Source organism: Lolium rigidum, chromosome 7 (genome assembly GCF_022539505.1).
Source record: "Lolium rigidum isolate FL_2022 chromosome 7, APGP_CSIRO_Lrig_0.1, whole genome shotgun sequence".
NCBI classification, from domain to species: Eukaryota; Viridiplantae; Streptophyta; class Magnoliopsida; order Poales; family Poaceae; genus Lolium; species Lolium rigidum.
The window spans coordinates 107,291,741-107,314,100 of NC_061514.1; the positions used below are offsets into that span (position 1 = coordinate 107,291,741).

Genomic DNA, 22,360 nt, shown 5'->3' on the forward strand with positions numbered 1-22,360 from the left:
TTCTGTCCCCCGAATTGGAGTTTCGCGATGGCGGCGGCGCCCCTGGAGTCTTTCTGGAGTTTCGTCAATCGGTATCGCGTTTTTAGGTCGAAAGGGCTTATATAGGCGAAGAGGCGACGCAGGGAGGTGCCTGGGGCCTCCTCACCATAGGCTGGCGCGGCCAGGCCTGGGGCCGCGCCGCCTTATGTTCTGGTGGCCCTCTGGCCCCTCTCCGACTCTCCTTCGGTGTTCTGGATGCTTCCGGGAAAAATAAGGTATTGGGTCTTCGTTTCGTCGAATTCGAGAATATTGCCCGAACAGACCTTTCTAGAACCAAAAACAACAGAAAACAGGAACTGGCACTGTGGCATCTTGTTAATAGGTTAGTTCCGGAAAACGCATAAAAACATTCTAAAGTGTGAGCAAAACATGTAGGTATTGTCATAAAACAAGCATGGAACATCAGAAATTTTGGATACGTTGGAGACGTATCAAAGACAACCAACTAGCTACTGCTATGGACCCATAGTCCAAGGATGAACTACTCACGCATCAATCCGAGGCGGGCATGATGATGTAGAGCCCTGATACGTCTCAAATGTATCTATAATTTCTTATGTTCCATGCTACTTTTATAACAATACTTGCATGTTTTATACACACTTTACATCATTATTATACATTTTCCGGCACTAACCTATTAATAAGATGCCGAAGTGTCAGTTGCTGTTTTCTGCTGTTTTTGGTTTTAGAAATCCTACAAAGGAAATATTCTCGGAATTGGACGAAATCAACGCCCAGGGTCTTATTTTTCCACGAAGCTTCCAGAAGACCGGAGGAGATACGAAGTGGGGCCACGAGGCGCCGACACAACAGGGCGGCGCGGCCTGGCCCCTGGCCATGCGGCCCTGGCGTGTGGGGCCCTCGTGTCGCCCCCTGACCTACCCTTCCGCCTACTTAAAGCCTTCGTCGCGAAACCCTCTGTACCGAGAGCCACGATACGGAAAACCTTACTGAGACGCCGCCGCCGCCAATCCCATCTCGGGGATTCGGGAGATCGCCTCCGGCACCCTGTCGGAGAGGGAATCATCACCGGAGGGGCTCTACATCATCATGCCCGCCTCCGGATTGATGCGTGACTAGTTCATCCTTGGACTATGGGTCCATAGCGGTAGCTAGATGGTTGTCTTCTCCGCTTGTGCTATCATTGTTTAGATCTTGTGAGCTGCCTAACATGATCAAGATCATCTATTTGTAATGCTACATGTTGTGTTTGGTGGGATCCGATGAATCTAGAATATTATGTCAAGTTGATTATCAATCTATCATATATGTGTTTTCATGTTCTTGCATGCTCTCCGTTGCTAGTAGAGGCTCTGGCCAAGTTGATACTTGTAACTCCAAGAGGGAGTATTTATGCTCGATAGTGGGTTCATGCCTCCATTTAATCTGGGACAGTGACAGAAAGTTCTAAGGTTGTGGATGTGCTGTTGCTACTAGGGATAGAACATCAATGCTTTGTCTAAGGATATTTGTGTTGATTACATTACGCACCATACTTAATGCAATTATCTGTTGGTTACAACTTAATACTGGAGGGGTGCGGATGCTAACCCGAAGGTGGATTATTTAGGCATAGATGCATGCTGGATAGCGGTCTATGTACTTTGTCGTAATGCCCCGATTAAATCTCATAGTAATCATCGTTGATATGTATTGAATCTTTATTTGTCAATTGCCCACTCGTAATTTGTTCACCCAGACATGCTAGTTATCATATTGGAGAGACACCACTAGTGAACTGTGGACCCCGGTCCATTCTTTTACATCCGAATACAATCTATCGCAATCATTGTTCTTTACTGTTCTTTGCAAACAAACACCATCTTCCACTTGATACGTTTAATCCTTTGTTTTCAGCAAGCCGGTGAGATTGACAACCTCACTGTTACGTTGGGGCAAAGTATCTTGATTATGTTGTGCAGGTTCCACGTTGGCGCCGGTTTCACTGGTGTTGCGCCGCACTATACTCCTCCACCAACAACCTTCATGTGCTTCTTTGCTCCTACTGGTTCGATAACCTTGGTTTCATACTGAGTGAAACTTGCTTCTATACGCATCATACCTTCCACTTGGGGTTCCCAACGGACGTGTACTTCGCGCGTATCAAGCTAAATTTCTGGCGCCGTTGCCGGGGAGATCAAGACACGCTGCAAGGGGAGTCTCCACATTCAATCTCTTTACTTTATTTTTGTCTTGCTTTACTTTATTTTATTTACTGTCTTGTTTGCTTTATATCAAAAACACAAAAAATTAGTTGCTTTACTTTCTGTCTTATTTACTAGCTCTATATCGAAAACACAAAAAAAATATTAGTTACTTTATTTACTGTATTGTTTACTTGTTCTATATCAAAACACAAAAAAATTAGTTACTTGATTTTACTTTATTCTGTTTGCTTAGTTTACTTTTACTACAGTTAAAACGAATACTCCTGAAAATACTAAGTTGTGTGACTTCACTAGTTAGGCTTAATGGAAAACAACAACAAAAATTAGAGATCTTTATAGTATTTATCTTGAGGAGAGTGGATTTGGTAACTAGGTGTATACGTGAGCACGGTCTAGATGCCGCACGTTCTGCGTTGAGATTCGGTTCCTGTCAAGGAGGCTGTTGACTGGTCGTTGGCTTACGCGACACTAATCGTAACTTTCCCTACCATGCGTGGGCCATGTTTCAATGATTACTTCCGCGAATCATTAGCTTTTCCTGGGCGGGAATTCTTTTCATGCCGTGTTTTTGGCGCGAGAGTGAAAAAAGGAATCTTTTCAGTTGATCTTTTTTCTCTCGTGACTCCTATCTCAGACAAAGCATTTATAAGGTCCTTTATAAGGTAAGGTACTCCCGTCGCTCTCACACCCGCTCGGACGACAGCGGTTAACTCTTACCGTCTCACCCCGCTCGTCCTCCCTCTCACCATCCCTCCCCGGCGCTATGTCCATTGCCCGCACCACCGCCGCGCTCTCCTGCGGCCGCCACCGCCCTCTCCCTCGCGCGCGTCTCCGCCGCCTCACCTATCCTCGCGCATCGTCGCCTCTGCCACGCTCTCCTAAAAAATCTGCTGCATCGAGGTGGTGGACAATTCGATTTTTAACACCTCCCAGATCTCGGCGAAGGCACAGAGGATGAGTTGTGCATGCCAGATCTCGGCGTGATCCCCACGCTGGTGTCGGCGTCTTCCTTGGAGGAGGTTGAGAACGTGGAGGGAGCCGGTGCGGTGCTCTCTCCGTCCAGCATCAAGAATGCATCGCTCTCTCCGTCAGAGTACGAAGGTGTTGGCCAACTACCTGGAGGGCACCATCGCGCTGCGGGAACTCATCCAGAACGCGGACGACGCCAGCCCCTCCCACGTCCACTTCTGCCTCGACCGCCCCACCCATGGGTACCGCTCCCTGCTCGCCCAGGCCCTCGCCCGGTGTCAGGGCACAGTGCGGCTGGCTCACAACGACGCCGTCCTCACCAATAACGACTTCGCCAGCATCGCCCGCATCGGGGACAGCAAGTTCGTCTCCCAGGCATGGAAGACCAGACGATTTGGGTATTGGTTCCTCCCAACTATCTCCCAGTACGTAGTCAATGCCAATCTTGCTTCGAGCTGTAATTTGCAATCTAAGCTCTACTACTGAAACTTCTACTGATAATGTTCGTTACTCTAGTTCTAGAACTCAGGGTAAATGGGTAATGTGTTTAGCAAGTGATACTATCCAGGATTTAGTATGTTCTCTGTAGTTTATTTTGTGATGGAACAATCATTGAATATTTATTGAGTGCTTTCCTACCTTTGTTGTATGTTTTAAAGCTCTTTTTATACCGTCAAAATTGGAGGGTGAGTGTGATGCACTGATGCCTAAGTTCACAAACTCAGATCTCATTTGGTCAATTAGTTCACTTTTTTTTCACTTTTTGCTTTCATTTACAGTACCAAATACAAATGCTCAAGGAGCTCGGTCCGACAATGATCCTAACAATACCACCATGCGTTCTTAGTTCTACTTTTCTGTACCATCTTAGTTGATTTTTAGTTTTTTGTTGACTTAGTCTGTTTGATCTCAGATATTTGTTGGTGGCCTTGACCCCAACGTCAGTGAAGATGTCTTGAAACAAGTTTTTGCTCCTTATGGGGAAGTTGTCCATGTCAAGATCCCTATTGGAAAGAGATGCGGTTTTGTCCAGTTTGCTAACAGGTTCATGTTATTTACTGATTCCTTATTTGTTCCCTTCTGCACACGTCTAAAGTACTTTATTCTAAGATACGCTTCTCAATGCTTATTCAGGCCTTCTGCTGAGCAAGCTCTTCAAATGCTGCAAGGGACCTTGATTGGTGGGAAGAATGTGAGGCTTTCATGGGGATGAAGCCCTTCGAATAAACAGGCTCATGTCAATTATTGCATACTGAAAGTTCTTTCCTACATGTTGTTTATTCTATCTAAAGTGGCTAACATTATGGTCTTTAAACATTTCAGCCTCAGCAGGAATCCAACCAGTGGGGGCAGCTGCTGGTGCTGGTGGTTACTATGGTGGCTATGGACAAGGTTATGAGGCTTATGGCGGTGGTTATGCACAACCTCAAGACCCTAACATGTATAGTTATGGAGCCTATGCAGGGTACCCCAATTACCAGCAACCAGCAGCGGAACAGCAGCCGCCACAACAGTAGGTGAAGTTCCTAGATTGGTCTTAGTGCATGTGTAGCTCTAAAGAGTTGCAAATTCAAACACTGAATTCTATTTCAGCATGATCCAACATGTCAATAGCAGCGATAACCATGACTTTTTCTGACAAATCTAAAGTTGTGCCATGTTTTCTTCATTTTTCTCAGTGATTACTGTTGGTCGTGGAGACACACAGGGACCCATTTCAAGGGACTGTCAAGCTATATTCGAGCCCTTGTCAATAGAGAAAGATGGTAACTAGACTACCTCCAGGCAAGGTTTATTCTCGCTGTATTGTGAACTGTTCCATCGTGGTTCTGCAGATACTGAAATTGCAACTGATAATGTTCATTATTCTAGTTCTAGAACTCAGGGTAAATAGGTAATGTGTTTAGCAAGTGATACTATCCAGGTTTTAGTATGTTCTCTGTAGTTTATTTTGTGATGGAACAATCATTGAGTATTTATTGAGTGCTTTCCTACCTTTACTGTCTGTTTTAAGCTCTTTTTATATCGTCAAAATTGGAGGGTGAGTGTGATGCATTGATGCCTAAGTTCACAACCTCAGATCTCATTTGGTCAATTACTGTATATTTTGCCAGTAAATTTGTTGATTCATTCCTCGCATTAGATATTTGCCATTTTTGTATGATGGATGCCTGTCTGGACCAGTGGTCCCTTTTTTACTGTGTTAGTGCCTGGATGAATTCATTTAACTGATAAACTTCACTTTCGTTAATGATAAAACCACGAAATTTTATTTACATTCTACTCTGTGTTCTGATTAGATGCCATTTTTGTTTCTTCTGGATGCATTGCACGTATTGCTTTTAAGATGACACAGGGTTAATTTAAAATTTTATGACATGAATGGATTTCTTTCAGACCTTTACTCCAGGTATTCTTATACTAGTTCAGCTTCCTGCATGACACAGGGTTGTTGTTTCTATACATTTCAACGGGAGTAGTAGTGGATGTTGTGTGCTAGTATTGCTGTAGTTCTTGGATTATTAAATGAACTCTTTGATGATACTCCTATACCAATGAGCCACTGGACATAATTGCAGTCAATGCATTACTGTCAGATGATCACAGTAATTTTTTCTTGGTTTTGTTTGCTTGTTACTGTGTGTGCTTTTCTTCCGGGTTCATAAGCACCATGAGCACCCAATTCAGGTTCATGTTCCTTTAGTTCGGGTTCAGGCTGCACTCATGAAAGATGCTGCCATATTTGTCACTATCATGATGGTTGTTACTGGTTACTGTGTGCACACCTGCATTGTTTAGGCATAGAGTAAGGCATGCTTAGAGATAGTTTAAGAGAGGTATTTGTGTTGGATACAACCAGGTCTCTCAAACTAGCAATGTTTCCTATTGAATTGGGAAGATAGAGTTATCTATCTTATGATCCGGTTTGTGGGTTGAGTCAGTTACCTATATAAACTACTGTCGTGTAAAATTCATATAGCTAATGTTGCTCTCCTGATTCAGTATGTTTTAATTCCATTATACAGGTTTTCTAAATTGAATCAGGGATCTCAGATATACAGTGATGCTCCCTTCAGTTGTGCCAGCTTGCTAATTCTTTGTTTTTTCTCTGACCGGCTGTGCTTGCATTTGTATTCAGGTAATCGAAAATCCATTCGAGCCTTTATCTAATACAGTTGGTTACTGATTTATTAGTATTGGCAACGATTTCTCTTCAACATCCAACTCATGATTGTCGTCTGTGATATTCTATTTCTTGTAGAAACTCGAGGAATAAATTATGAGCCCCAGAAGCTGACCTTTTTATGAGAAGCTTGAATAGAGCATCTCCTCCACACAATGTGGCCCATCAGAACTCTGATGCACATGTGAACCATCCTGGTCATGAGGCTTCCACTAACCGGGTCTTCAGAGTATCCTAATGGTCTCTTGCCAGATATTGCAAGGCTATCTCTTGCGAGCTCTGAAGCAAGAGAGACTACTTTGGAAGAAAGACATGCTGGTTCAAATTTACAAGATTCAGAACAGTCTACAGAGGAAGCATCTCATCTGAACGGTGATACACAGGACCATCTAGGCAATTCTTTGGTTAATGCAGTCTTCCTATTAGTGGCCAGCTTGATGGGGATGGTGACATGGAGAATGGGATCATGCAAGTTTCAAGTGATAGGACAAATTACATCAATGATGCATCGGGGGAGGCACATTTGAGTGAGTTTGATATGTTAACTTGTTAAGTCCTTCTATTGCCTCTAGAGATAAGAGGTTGTCATTGTGGTGCTTGCCGGAGATCACGGCGAGATACGCTGCTTGGAGCAGGCGAGAAGGCGATGTGCAGCTGGGAAGTTGGGGACGCGGGCTGCAGGCAGCCAAGATGTTGGGGACAAGCTGCTGGCGCGGCCTCCAATGTTGCCGGCAGTGCTGGGGGCGAGCTGCCGGCGCGGCTTCCGGTGCTAACGGGAGGTCGGAGCGAGCTGTCGCAGCTGCCAGCAATGCCTTCTACGCAGCCGGGAGGTTGGGGGCGAACTGCCGGAGCTTCTGTGGCCTCCGGCGCTGCCAGGAGGTTGGGGCGGAGCTACCGCCGTTGCCTCCTGGATTCCGGTGGGATCCCGCTGTGGCCTGGCTGGAGCGGCCTGGCTGGATTTCAGCTGATGGCGCGGCCTTGCAATGAATTCGAGCGGGAGCGGCCTGGCTGGATCTCTTCTATATGTTATACTTATGTTATTAATATGTTTACTTTCGATAACATGTACTGCTTATCTTCTCCTATCAATGTGTGCAATGGACAGAATAACATGTACTGTTCATCTTCTCCTACCTCTGTGTGCAAAAAGGTATATAAGGAGATAAAGATGTACTGCTCATCTTATCCTACCTGTATTTTTACGTATTGGAAGTACTGTATTTTTACGTATTGGAAGTACTGTTCATGTTCTCCTACCTCTAGTGCTGTTGAGTACTGATGGGTAAACGGCTGTGCTCGATCAAGAAAAGACCATTCATGAGAGGTGTGTGAGGGTAACGAGAAGTGTTAACTCTACACTATGACTGACTACTTGGCAGGATTAAATGGTGTGTACTGAATGTTTGGAATGTTCGTGTAAACTATAACAAGATTAGACATGTTAGCTGGGTGTATGGGTACCATGGTGTATGTAATGGATGCAACCGGCGAGAATGAGTCCAACACGGTATGAGCAAACAAAAGCATGCTCGCTAGAGTATTGAAAGAAAAACTGCTTTTGAGGTGGCAAATGGGGAAAGCAACTTGAATCAGAATGTGGAGTCAGATTTATGGGTCCCACTATTTGAATTCAAAAGTAGGGCCTGCAAGAATAGTGCGCAATAGGATCCACTTTTTTGAATTCAAATATGGGTCCCACCTTGCATGAGTGTGGAGTTAGGACCTAATGTGGATGGCTAACCGGAATATGGGGATAACAAGAAATGGCTAATAGTGACACGTGTCGATCAATGGATGCGTGCTCACGTATACACCCGGTCACCAGGCTTCTTTTGTTATCTTGAGTTAGGACATGATGTGTTTGAAGAGAAAATTAAAAAAATCCATGGAACTTTGTTTGCAAAATAGTTGTAGCAATGTTATTAGCATGAACTTTTTGAACACCATTATTGCTAAAGCTATGGAAGAATTTAAGCTTGGGGAAGCTAGTTTTGAGGAGCATGATATTTTTAGTCCCCCAAGCATGGAGGAGAGAGTTTATGTTGATCATGACATGCCTCCTATATATGATGTTTGCAATGATGAATATGATATTTTCAGTCCATCTACTATTGAGGATAAAATTCATTATGATTACTCTATGCCTCCAATTTATGATGATTATAATGATGGATGTGATAGTTTTACTCCCACTATTACTAATAAAATTGATTATGCTTATATGGAGAATAATGATACTTTTATGCATGTGGATAAGAATGCTTTATGTGATAATTATATTTTTGAGTTTTTTCATGATGCTACTGGAAATTATTATGAGAGAGGAAAATATGGTTGTAGAAATTTTCATCGTACTAAAACACCTCTCTACATGCTGAGAATTTTGAAGTTACTCGTGTTTTATCTTCCTATGCTTGTCACTTTGTTCTTCATGAATTTATTTGTGTACAAGATTCCTATGCATAGGAAGCGGGTTAGACTTAAATGTGTTTTGAATTTGCTTCTTGATGCTCTCTTTTGCTTCCACTCTTATTTCTTGCGAGAACATCATTAAAATTACTGAGCCCATCTTAATGGCTATAAAGAAAAGCACTTCTTGGGAGATAACCCATGTTTTATTTTACTACTGTATTGTTGAGTCTTGAAGTTGTTACTATTGTAGCAACCTCTCCTTATCATGTTTTTGTGCCAAGTAAAGTCTCTATGGTAAAGTTGATGCTAGATTTGGATTGCTGCGCAGAAACAGAATTGCTGTCTGTCACCAATTCGCGCAGAACTCTCTGTAAAAAAAAATCAAAAAAATCTGTCAATTTACGTGCGTGATCCTAAGATATGTACGCAACTTTCATTAGTTTTGAGTTTTTCCGTTTGAGCAAGTTAAGTGCCTCTGTAAAATTCGTCTTTACGGATTGTTCTGTTTTGACAGATTCTGCCTTTTATTTCGCATTGCCGCTTTTGCTATGTTGAATGAGTTTCTTTGTTCCATTAACTTTCGAAGCTTTGTGCAATGTCCGGAAGTGTTAAGAATGATTATGTCACCTCTGAATATGTGAATTTTTGATTATGCACTAACCCTCTAATGAGTTTGCTTGAAGTTTGGTGTGGAGGAAGTTTTCAAGGGTCAAGAGAAGAGGATGATACAATATGATCAAGAAGAGTGAAAGGTCTAAGCTTTGGGATGCCCCGGTGGTTCATCCCTGCATATTTTAAGAAGACTCAAGCATCTAAGCTTGGGGATGCCCAAGGCATCCCCTTCTTCACCGACAACTTATCAGGTCACTTCTAGTGAAACTATATTTTTATTCCGTCACATCTTATGTTCTTTACTTGGAGCGTCTGTTTGCTTTTATTTTTGTTTTGGTTTGAATAAAGTTGGATCCCACCATCCTTATATTGGAGATATTACGCTCCGCTTTTTCATATGGAACACTTGTGTTCTTAATTGTGCTTTAATGTTCATGGCGAAGGCTGAAATTGCTTCGTTGATTGCTATTTGGTTGGAATCAGAAAATGCTTCATATGGTTTGGAATAACCGGGCAATTGTTTTGAGCTCCCATAGATCATGTTTCAGCTCTTGCATCATGTAGTTTAATCTATTAGTGGAGAACTACCGTAGAGCTTGTTAAAATTTGGTTTGCATGATTGGTCTCTCTAAGTCTAGATATTTTCTGGTAAAGTGTTTGAACAACAAGGAAGACAGTGTAGAGTCTTATAATGCTTGCAATATGTTCTTCTGTAAGTTTTGTTGTACCTGTTCATACTTGTGTTTGCTTCAAACAACCTTGCTAGCCCAAAGCCTTGTACTGAGAGGAAATGCTTCTCGTGCATCCAAACACCTTGAGCCAAAACCCATGCCATTTGTGTCCACCATATCTACCTACTATGTGGTATTTTTCTGCCATTCCAAAGTAAATTACTTGAGTGCTACCTTTAAAATTTCATTCCTTTATCTTTGCAATATATAGCTCATGGGAAAATAGCTTAAAAACTATTGTGGTGATGAATATGTAGTTATGTGTCTTAGTTCTTATAAGTTGCTTGTTGAGCGGTAACCATGTTTCTGGGGACGCCATCAACTTTTTACCTTTGTTGGATATCATGTGAGATGCTATGCATGTTCGTCTTGTCTGAAGTAAGTGTGATTTCATGATCAAATGGTTTGAGTATGCATGTTTTAGAGAAGAACATTGGGCCGCTAACCAAAGCCATGTATCATGGTGGAAGTTTCAGTTTGGACATACAACCTCAATCTCTTATGAGAATATTATCTGTTGTTGAATGCTTAAGCATTAAAAGAGGAGTCCATTATCTGTTGTCTATGTTGTCCCGGTATGGATGTCTAAGTTGAGAATAATCAAGAGCGAGAAATCTAATGCGTGCTTTCTCCTTAGACCTTTGTACAGGCGGCATAGAGGTACCCCTTTGTGACACTTGGTTGAAACATATGTCATGCAATGATAATCCGTGTTATCCGAGCTGATTAGGACAAGGTGCGAGCACTATTAGTACTCTATGCATGAGACTTGCAACTTGTAGGAAGTATTATGCATAGCACATATGAATTATTACTACCGTTGACAAAATTGTTTCTATGTTTTCAAAACAAAAGCTCTAGCACAAAAATAGTAATCCATGCTTCCCTCTGCGAAGGGCCATTCTTTTACTTTATGTTGAGTCAGTTTACCTACTTCTTTCTATCTTATAAGCAAACACTTGTGTTAACTGTGTGCATTGATTCTTACATGTTTACTTATTGCACCTGTTATACTACTCTAGGTTGACAAATATCCATGAGATATACATGTTACAAGTTGAAAGCAATTGCTGAAACTTAATCATCCTTTGTGTTGCTTCAATGCATTCTACTTTGAATTTATTGCTTATGAGTTAGCTCTTATGCAAGTCTTGTTGATGCTTGTCTTGAAAGTACTATTCATGAAAAGTTTTGCTATATGTTTCATTTGTTTAGTCATGATCTTTTGTTAGCAATGTTTTGCTTCAGATCACTCCATTCATCTCATATGCTTTACAATAATGTTGATCAAGGTTATGTTGGTAGCATGTCACTTCAGAAATTATTTGTGTTATCGTTTACCTACTCGAGGGCGAGTAGGAACTAAGCTTGGGGATGCTTGATACGTCTCAAACGTATCTATAATTTCTTATGTTCCATGCTACTTTTATAACAATACTTGCATGTTTTATACACACTTTACAACATTATTATACATTTTCCGGCACTAACCTATTAACAAGATGCCGAAGTGCCAGTTGTTGTTTTCTACTGTTTTTGGTTTCAGAAATCCTACAAAGGAAATATTCTCGGAATTGGACGAAATCAACGCTCAGGGTCTTATTTTTCCACGAAGCTTCCAGAATACCGGAGGAGATACGAAGTGGGGCAACGAGGCGCCGACACAACAGGGCGGCGCGGCCTGGCCCCTGGCCGCGCGGCCCTGGCGTGTGGGGCCCTCGTGTCGGCCCCTGACCTACCCTTCCGCCTACTTAAAGCCTTCGTCGCGAAACCCTCTATACCGAGAGCCACGATACGGAAAACCTTACTGAGACGCCGCCACCGCCAATCCCATCTCGGGGGATTCAGGAGATCGCCTCCGGCACCCTGCCGGAGAGGGGAATCATTACCGGAGGGGCTCTACATCATCATGCCCGCCTCCGGATTGATGCGTGAGTAGTTCATCCTTGGACTATGGGTCCATAGCAGTAGCTAGATGGTTGTCTTCTCCACTTGTGCTATCATTGTTTAGATCTTGTGAGCTGCCTAACATGATCAAGATCATCTATTTGTAATGCTACATGTTGTGTTTGGTGGGATCCGATGAATCTAGAATATTATGTCAAGTTGATTATCAATCTATCCTATATGTGTTGTTTATGTTCTTGCATGCTCTCCGTTGCTAGTAGAGGCTCTGGCGAAGTTGATACTTGTAACTCCAAGAGGGAGTATTTATGCTCGATAGTGGGTTCATGCCTCCATTTAATCTGGGACAGTGACAGAAAGTTCTAAGGTTGTGGATGTGCTGTTACTACTAGGGATAAAACATCGATGCTTTGTCTAAGGATATTTGTGTTGATTACATTACGCACCATACTTAATGCAATTATCTGTTGGTTACAACTTAATACTGGAGGGGGTGCGGATGCTAACCCGAAGGTGGATTATTTAGGCATAGATGCATGCTTGGATAGCGGTCTATGTACTTTGTCGTAATGCCCTGATTAAATCTCATAGTAATCATCGTTGATATGTATTGAATCTTTATTTGTCAATTGCCCACCTGTAATTTGTTCACCCAGCATGCTAGTTATCTTATTGGAGAGACACCACTAGTGAACTATGGACCCCGGTTCATTCTTTCATCTGAATACAATCTACTGCAATAATTGTTCTTTACGGTTCTTTGCAAACAAACACCATCTTCCACTCGATACGTTTAATCCTTTGTTTTCAGCAAGCCGGTGAGATTGACAACCTCACTGTTACGTTGGGGCAAAGTATCTTGATTTTGTTGTGCAAGTTCCACGTTGGCTCCGGTTTCACTGGTGTTGCGCCGCACTATACTCCTCCACCAACAACCTTCACGTGCTTCTTGGCTCCTACTGGTTCGATAACCTTGGTTTCATACTGAGGGAAACTTGCTTCTATACGCATCATACCTTCCACTTGGGGTTCCCAACGGACGTGTACTTCGCGCGTATCAAGCCCTCCGGTGATGATTCTCTTGTCCGGCAGGGTACCGGAGGCGATCTCCTGAATCCCCCGAGATGGGATTGGCGGCGGCGGCGTCTGTGGAAGGTTTTCCGTATCATGGCTCTCGGTACAGGGGTTTTCGCGACGAAGGCTTTAAGTAGGCGGAAGGGTAGGTCAGGGGGCGATGCGGGGGCCCCACACCATAGGCCGGCGCGGGCCCCAGGCAGGCCGCGCCGCCCTATGGTGCCGGCCCCTCGCGGTCCCACTTCGTATCTCCTCCGGTCTTCTGGAAGCTCCGCGGAAAAATAAGACCCTGGGCGTTGATTTCATCCAATTCCGAGAATATTTCCTTTGTATGATTTCTGAAACCAAAACAGCGAGAAAACAGACAAGCGGCACTTCGGCATCTTGTTAATAGGTTAGTGCCGGAAAATGTATAATAATGATGTAAAGTATGTATAAAACACGCAAGTATTATCATAAAAGTAGCATGGAACATAAGAAATTATAGATACGTTTGGGACCACTACAACAAACTATGCATGTAGAGACACACAGTATAAGGGCTAAAGACGTTTTATATCATCTCTACGGCATCGTAGAGTCGTTGTTGGAAAGCGTCTCATGAGCGTCTCCTTATGCACCGTCTCAAAAACCATAGGGACGCTATGGTCTGCGTGTCTACAAAGAGATGAGACGTTCATATTGCAACTCTAGGTGCCTAAGGACGCTTTCTCATATGGATTTGCATGTCGTCTCTACCATCACTAGATATGCAATATTCCGTCTCAAATGGATTCACGGGCATTGTCTCAAGCTAGATCTGCTGAGATCATTTTCTTGTTTTTCAATGAAATATTATTATAGCTTGTTGAGCTGAGAATAACTTCATAGCATACTAACTACTAAAATATAGTTCACGTCTTCTTGATGTAGGAATTTCAGATACCAAATTGCACTGCTCATATATAAGTGATCTTGGAGAAGTCACTAATTTCACAACAGTTTAAAGCATCCACAAGCCGGAAATACAATCGGGAAAATCATACATATTTTACATACATTTTGTCTCCTGTAATATGATCTATATATGAACTATATACATTTACAGGCATCCAATATCTCCAGTGTACGATCACTACATCTGTACATGTCTTTGGCAGTCATCCAGCACCCTGCATCGCATTCAAAACTTATGTAAGTGAGACACATGTCCCTCGAAACAATTCATCACAACAATCTCAATGTGAAGTATAGTCAGACCAAACTCCAGAGCAACACGAGAGAGGAAGCCATCAGACTAGGGAAAAGAACATTGTATGGATCACAGTTGATACATGAAGATATACTGGCTGCTCCAGCAGCCAATTCCATTGATTCCGCTCCAGAAATTCTGCAAAAAAACAATAGAGATATGTGTCCAATTGTAAAAGTAGTTTCATGTTTCAGGGAATATAACAAGAATCCCCTAACAAGAATGTCTCTTCAGATATTTTTCAGAGACTAGCAAAAGTGCCCGTGCGTTGCACCGGGAGAAACATATTTATACATTCGTGCAAAATCATCTATGTTGACACTTCATCTCTTTATCAGCATCACCGGGAGTGTTTATGTTTTCTTCTATTCATGACAAACATAGTCAATTTTAAAAATATTGGATTGCAAGTCCCTCTCTACATCAAACTTGTAATATTATGAACTTGTAATAGTGGTGGGCGCCACCCTTATATTTTATTACGATAGGAATCCAAAAAATTCTACACCTAGTACACACCAAATATTATGGATTTATTTGTAGTAAGAAGCCTTCACAAAAGCAGCATCCAAATGTGGAATTTGCAATGAGTCGACGCCGAACACTTCCAATTTATCTTTTTGATGTCCCGTCTTGATCGATCCAGCAAGCAAACTGACGTGAGTAGGAGGACGATGCAGAGAAATCTCAGCACTGGTTGATTTTGTCCAGTTCATCTAATAGCTGAACATTGTCTTGTAACTGTGTCAATTCAGTTCATTGCTCAACCGTCAAGTTGCTCAAATTCAGTCATTTTTTCATTGTGCAGTTCATTACGTGCAGTCTTGTTTCTCAATAAAATTTTGAAAAGATCTGGCAAGAATGGAGAAAAACTTTGCATGAATCTTGACAAATTTCCTCAAAGCCAAGAAGCTTTTCATAGAATCTGACACTATCTTGCATGATCTGGTAATGAATTCAGAAGAAATCCACGGCCATATTAGTTGCTTCGGTTCCCTTAGGAAGATGGACACTTTTGTATGGTGCCCAACACAAACAACATACAACCAATGGACTACAGGAAGAGGCTGCATTCAGTATGTCTACTTTGCTGCAAATAGTAGTTTATCGGTGTGTGCTGAATCTGTATTGTGGAGCTGACAAAAGTGATACTTTGCTGCCATTGCCGCATAGGAGCCTACATTACTGCGTATCAGAATACATACGGATGTATAAGAATTGTTTCATCTCAACAGGCCATAGCCAACAACAAAAAAAGGTGGAGGACAAATCCAAGCATTAGATCTGCTTTATTTAGGGGATTATGGAATCGGTGCTAGTACACAATATTAAGCTAGGTTCCTGAACAACCAATGAACAGCACCCTGCAAGTAAAGCCTGCCTGCAAGGAGGCGAGAAAAGGGGCTGGCACCCACGGTGCAGGCCAGGCGGCGGCCCAACGGCACCCTGCGAGGAGGCGGCACTCCAATCGTGAGGGCCCAGCGGCGATGGATCCCTCCTGTGCGGGATAGTGAGGACATCTCTTGGCTGGTATTGGGGCTTCAGGGGTGGTGCAGCTAGCCAGAGGATTGGAGCTGACGAGACTGATTATCTTGATCCACTCGTCTACGGCCTCGTTGATGGCCAATAACATCGACGCGGTCTTAGATTCCGCAGAAAAATTTCACGCGGTGCTTTCTTTGAATAGCTGCGCAGGGCAATCGTGGCGGCGGCATCTGGGAGCTCTGCTAGCTCCGGATCCGGCTTGACGTCAGCTTGGAGATTGGAGATTTTGCTTTGCAAAGAAGATAGTGCCCGGAGGAGCTTGCCCCTTCCTCGAATCGAATCAATAACTGAACATGAGCCGCCAGAGAGCTTGATCTAGCCGCCAGATCCTTGATCTGGTCGCTGGAGTGCTCGATCTGGTGTTCCGGTCGCCGCCAGAGAGCTTGATCTAGCAGCCAGATCCTTGATCTGGTCGCTGGAGTGCTCGATCTGGTGTTCCGGTCGCCGCCAGAGAGCTTGATCTAGCAGCCAGATCCTTGATCTGGTCGCTGGAGTGCTCGATCTGGTGTTCCGGTCGCCGGGAAGCTCGGCCAGATCGTCTGGTCGCTGGAGTGCTCGATCTGGCGTTCCGGTTGCCGGGAAGCTCGGTCAAATCGTCAAGTTACTCGATATGGCCTCGCAGATCTTGGGATTCTTGGGGAAAATCGGGCTCAGACGAACGAGATATATATGGAGAAGATTTTCGTGAGGAGGGGGTAAGAAAGCTAGATTCGATCCGCTCCAACCAGGGGCGCGTGCGACGGGCCAGCTCGTTCGTGCGACAGACAAAACTAAAGTTAGGTCGAACCGGTTTTTCACTTATCGGTGGCATTGCTGGTAATATATCTTTTGGTGGGAGAGCAAAAACGTTTAAATAAATGTTGGACGAAAATTTTGGCAAAAACCTTAGCTCCTTTATTATTAGGTATAGACTAGTAAATTTGCCCGTGCGTTGCTACGGGTCGTTTGACAATGCGGTGCCGACAGCATCTGTTCGTTGCCGCACATGGTTGATATAACAAATGAATATTAGTTTCTTTTCTTTTCCAATTATTATACTTATCAAAAGGGCTACAATCTTAATAAATATATATGTTTTACTTAAATGAAACAATATTACCTCCATTAGCCTTGCACCAGCACAAAATATATTCGTACAGGCAAAGTACATAATATCTCAATAGGAAATTTTCTGGTGTGTTGCGACGGGTTATTTTCTTATTGGATATTTTGGATGGTATCTTGTCGATTGACGTAATAGTGTTATTATTGTCTTCGTCGCACATGTTGGCGGTGGAGTGGAACTCCTTGATTCCACCCAACGGTCGGAGGCGTTGTGTTGTTGCCACCTCCTTTTCTCTCGGGCTATCGCTTCCTCCTTTACTTGCCATCTGTAATTATCGACATATTTTCAAATAAGTATCATGGTATTGTATATGTACATAATAATACATATAACATGCTAAAAGATATGTGCCCATGTGATTGCTCCAAATTTTCCGTCCCATGATTAATAAATAAAATACATAGAGATATTGATCAAATGATCAGTTGAGTTTTATATTTGTGAATATGCACATATCTTCAATATCTTTTAGGTTATATGAAGAATTTTTAATTCCTATAAGAATACCACGTGATAATAATTAATTAATTAATTTTCTCTTTTCTTTCTAATAAATATGTAGACGAGTTAGCAACCAGCAAACTAAAGGCACGTGAGCATAAGAAATTAATCTGCTCCTGTGTCGTTTGTGCTTATAGAATTCAGAGTGAGAATACATCATCTTGCCAAGGGAAAACAGGGAGAAAGCCTAAATCGGCCGGCACATTGACCAGAGGCCCAAGCCCAATCCAGCCGGCAACCCCCAGGTCGTTATCCTCTTCCCGTCTCCCACGACCACACCTACCACGCGCCGCCGCCCATGGCTCTGGCCGCGCGCGTCCCTGGTCGACGGCGTAGTTCCGCGTGCGGCCGGCAGCAGCCCCGTGCGACCAGCTCGCCTTCCCGCACGGACGCATTGCCGCCAGCACCAGCTAACCCAGTCAGCACGCGACCCCCGGCTCTGCTCGCGCGACCTTCCTCGCGATGGAGGTCTCGACTCCCATGGAGGGCTGGCGCGTGGCCGGCGAGTGGCTGGCGAGGTCGCCGTGAGAGAGAGTGACGAGGCCGTCACGTTCGTGGTCGCGCGGGGCGAGAGCGAGGAGAAATACGGAACAGACGAAACACGATGGAGCTAAAACGAACCGTTTTTTTCTAACTCAGCGGTGGCAGTTGTTGTAATTTGGACGAAAATTCGGGGCAATAAAAAACGGACCAACAAGAAGCCCCTATTTTCTTTATTATTAGGTATAGATAGAAAAGCGAGTAGATGAAAATTGCTTTGTTTCACTGAAAATAGATGTATCCATGCCATTATTAGTGCTAGCCAATACATATCCAAACAATAAAACATCAAATTTCAAATACAGATATTAGATCGAGTAACCTAAATGGATATGTTAAGGAGAATGTGGTCAGTACGAATTGTACCTGTCGTTTCCATTTACACCAAAATCGCGCAATGCAAGAATCACATAACTGCACCATAGAAGGGATCTGCAACCAATCGAGGTGTCTTCTGTCCAGGAGTTTTGTAGCTTCTCTAACATATTGTTTAATTCATACATGTATAGAAAGCTTAGCTATGCATAAGGTAATAGTATCTCCAATATAGCCCCGATCTAAAATACCATTTGTTTGTTGTTCTGACGGCACATAAAAATGGATGCCATCCACACCTCCTTTTCATACCCAGCTTCTAGCTGAAAAACAACTTTTGTTTCTGTGAAAGCAGAGAGGAATGCAGATCAAATATTCTTCTAATCATTCAACAAATCACTACCTTTATGTAACGTACAATGAGAAACAAAACCTGTTGGAGGGCAAACCTGTACTCGTTGAAGAAAGTGAGGTAGATCCGGTGATGGATGGGCTGGGTACGGAGGGCCTTGGCCTAGAGCTTGCATCGCATGGAAAAGGGCATGATTATTTGGAGGATGGAAGGGTCGGCCGGCGAGATGTGGGTGATGCAGATCTACGGGCCAGGCTTGACCGAGAAAACCTCCGCCTCACCAAGGAACACGGCGCCAAGGAACATCTTCATGCCGCTCTGCCGGGGGAGGGGCGCCCCGCAGAAACGCAGGCGAGCGGCGGCGGGCGCAATTCGACGCGCTGTAGATTGGAAAGGGAAAGATGAGGAACGGAGGGAGCGAGAGCGTGAGAAGGGCACGCCGCCGTGTGTGAGCCCCGCTTTGGCGTACGCTAGGGTAGAAGATGCACAGAAATGTGGCGGCGGTTCTAGGTTTTGTACGTTTTTTTTTTCCAAGTCATGGGGGGAGATCAGTACTGATCAGATGGCGGTCGTGGGTGTAGTAGTGATTATCTCCCTGAGCATTTGTTATAAGACGACTTGGGTAGCGTCTCACAAAACGTCCCTACACAATGTTTGATTATCACATAGAGACGAAGATAAATAGCGTCTACTCCCGAACGTCTCTAGGTGACTTTTTTCTTGTAGTGGACGTATCAGAGAGCGTTTGTGAGTTTTCACGAAGCAACAATGATCAAGTGAGGCATTCCAGCTTAAGTGGAGCTTGAAGAGTTATCATCAAGATCAAGCGGGGTGCGCAATGCAAAAGTATGAACTTGCTAGGTTTTCCTTTTACCGGTCTCAAGGTGGTTGTTGGGAGACCGGATTATAGGTGATAAGGGATTAACTTATCAATGCCTACGAGTTGTAGACTAGGCTTTAGTTGGAAGTAGAGGGCAAGTAGATCTCGAAGGTTTCAGCCGGAAAACTAGGGTTGCGTGAAACAATGAGTCGATCCTTTCTTTGTCCCTCGACTCCCCCTTATATAGGAGGCGGAGTCAAGGGTTTCGTGATGTACAAGTTACAGAGTCCGGGAGGGTTTCTGAGCCATCCTGTAATAATTACAAGTCGATATTCCTAATACAATTCTATCTTTCCAAACTATGTAAAACTTCGGGTCGTGGGCCTCCAGTAAACCCCGGGTACCTTCTTCGGCAGGCCCATTGGGGATGCCTATGTCAGTAGCCCCCGAGATTTTGCTTGAATCGCAGAATCAGGGAAAATCTCCATCTTTATAATCTGCACATGATTTCTTCAACTCGACAAATAATCTTTATAAAGAAATTATATATTGTAGAGGGATAACGGTAATTGGGGCTGGTTTATCTGACGGATCAGGTACCAGTTAACTGCTCTCGTAGCAATCCGCAAAAACCTACTTCAAGATCACGTCCCTGGACATGATCTCGGGATACTGGCGTAATTCGACATGTGCCGCTTAAAGTCTTACCAGATGCCGAATTCCAGTCATGTTTTATCGGGTACCTAACGCGTCCGTTAGGATTTTTCTTCGTATATGTTGATACGGAAAAAGTAGCAAAGCACCGTCAGAGGCGGTGCCACGCCGCACAGGACGGATCCCGGGGACTTACCTTCGCAGAGTTTTGCGGCATTCAGAGATTATTTCGCGACTGAGGTGCTCTGAGAATATATTGTCGAGTGCTTTTTCCGGCTGCTGGAGTCTCCCGATGGGAGTATATGAAGAGTTATTTTGATAACTCAAAATATGCTCACCAGGACTTATTAAATTTCATCGGGCGCGCGAACAGCGTTCCCGATGGGAGTAACCCCCGACGCTACAGCCAAGTGCTTGTACTTGGTTGTAGGCTCACCTTTTTAGCATCTTTGCCACTATATTGTCATTTTTCATGATCCTGTTCATATTTATCGGGTGCGCGAACAGCACTCCCGATGGGAGTAGCCCCCGAGGCTATAGTCGAGGATTTATACTTGGTTGTAGGATCCAATTTGTAAAGTAGCCCCCTTCTGAATCATCTCCAACAAACTTCTCGAAATTTCTTTATAAAGTAGCCCCCGAGCATTTGAACAAAAACTTGTATTTGGTCAAAGGCTCTCGAGATTACCAGTCGTCCTTCACTGTCGCCAATTTTCATAACACCACAACCGAGATTTTTCCATTGGTAAGGTGACATCAGTGCTGACGATAGCCACGACCACTATATCGGGAAGACGCAAGTGCTGTCCCTTCACTGACCTGTGGGCCCAAAATCTGCGACACATTGACACGTTACGCAAGTGGGGGACACACGTCCTCCGCTTTTTCTGGCACGCGCGTTGTAGCGCCTGTTCAGTTCCATCACAGTAAAAATACTGTTTACCCCTTGAGCCACGTGTAAATCATCAAATCCATTCGTATATCATCCAACGGTGCGACGTCTTGACTGAACCCGCTATAAATAGCCATCGTCTTCCTCCGCCAATCCCCTTCGCCGCACCATTGCTCATATCTCCTCTGCCACGATCCCCATTGCAACCATAAGAGCTCCAGTGCTCACGCACTGTCCTATTTCCTTAGCGCCACTGCTGATGCCACCGTGACCAAGGCTCACAAAGCACAACACTCCCGAAGCATCCATGGCGGCGCAAGATCTGGGAAACTTGGAGTGGGAAAGATCCAAGATCTCACCCCAGGATGTGAACCTGCTGAAGAAGCTCGGCCTGAGCAAGAAGAAGGACGCGCTGCGCTTCCCCAGCGAGGAAAGCTACCCGTCGCCTCCTATGGAATATCGGGTTAGCTTCGTTGACCACCTCATCCGCGGCCTCTCTGCTCCCATCCACGATTTTCTGCGTGGATTGATTTTTATATATGGGCTGCAGCTTCATCACCTTACTCCCAACTCCATCCTCCATGTCTCTATTTTCATCACCATTTGCGAGTGCTTCCTTGGAGTCCAGCCTAACTGGGCTCTGTGGAAGCGCATCTTCTTCCTCCGCCGGAATGGCTCCCACAACATCGCCTACAACATAGGCAGTGTTGTTATTTGCGTCCGCCCTGATGTCGAGTATTTTGACGTCAAATTCCCCGACTCGGTCCAAGGGTGGCGCAAAAGATGGTTATACGTCCGTGAGGAGTGCGCCGACTCGCTGGAATACAACATCGCGCCTTTTGACAGCAGCGCCAAAATTCTCCGCCACCGATCCTGGGACGCAGAGGCGACCGAAGAAGAAAAAACGGCGACAGAAGCATTGATGACCCATATCCATGAGCTCCAGAATACCCGTGGCCAATAGCTGTCGGGTATCCAGATAACAGCGCATTTCCTTAGGATTAGGGTGCAGCCTCTGCAAGCTCGCAAAAACCCCCTTTGGATGTATGCTGGCGACAAAGATGTGGATCGTATGTCGACAGATCTATCGGTCAAGGACTTAGAGAAATTTGTCCGAAAAATCTCGTCGCTCAACAAGAAAGACGCCATTCTGACATCTTGCCGCGTGGTGCCGTATAGCGGCACCAATGCCCTTCCCCAGGTAATCTATCTTTTGTCGACTGCTTTTTTGTTGTTCACCTCTTTGACTGTTATTGTGCTTTTCACTTATTTTCGACTGCTATTTTTGTTGTGCATTGATACAATTTC

At 44.1% G+C, this 22,360-nt stretch overlaps 1 protein-coding gene across 2 annotated transcripts; it reads left to right on the forward strand.

Annotated features, from left to right (window-relative positions):
• The first annotated feature begins 3,510 nt into the window (after positions 1 to 3,510).
• On the forward strand, positions 3,511 to 4,414 carry LOC124670156 (RNA-binding protein L-like). Of its 2 annotated transcripts, none has more exons than XM_047206661.1 (3): positions 3,511 to 3,604; positions 4,093 to 4,223; positions 4,314 to 4,414. In XM_047206661.1, the coding sequence occupies exons 1-3, from the start codon at positions 3,557 to 3,559 to the stop codon at positions 4,390 to 4,392; spliced, it is 258 nt and encodes an 85-aa protein (XP_047062617.1). In that variant the 5' UTR covers positions 3,511 to 3,556; the 3' UTR covers positions 4,393 to 4,414. The 2 variants fall into 2 exon arrangements, with proteins under 2 accessions (XP_047062617.1, XP_047062618.1); XM_047206662.1 differs by having other exon boundaries at positions 3,512 to 3,577.
• Positions 4,415 to 22,360: the final 17,946 nt, after the last annotated feature.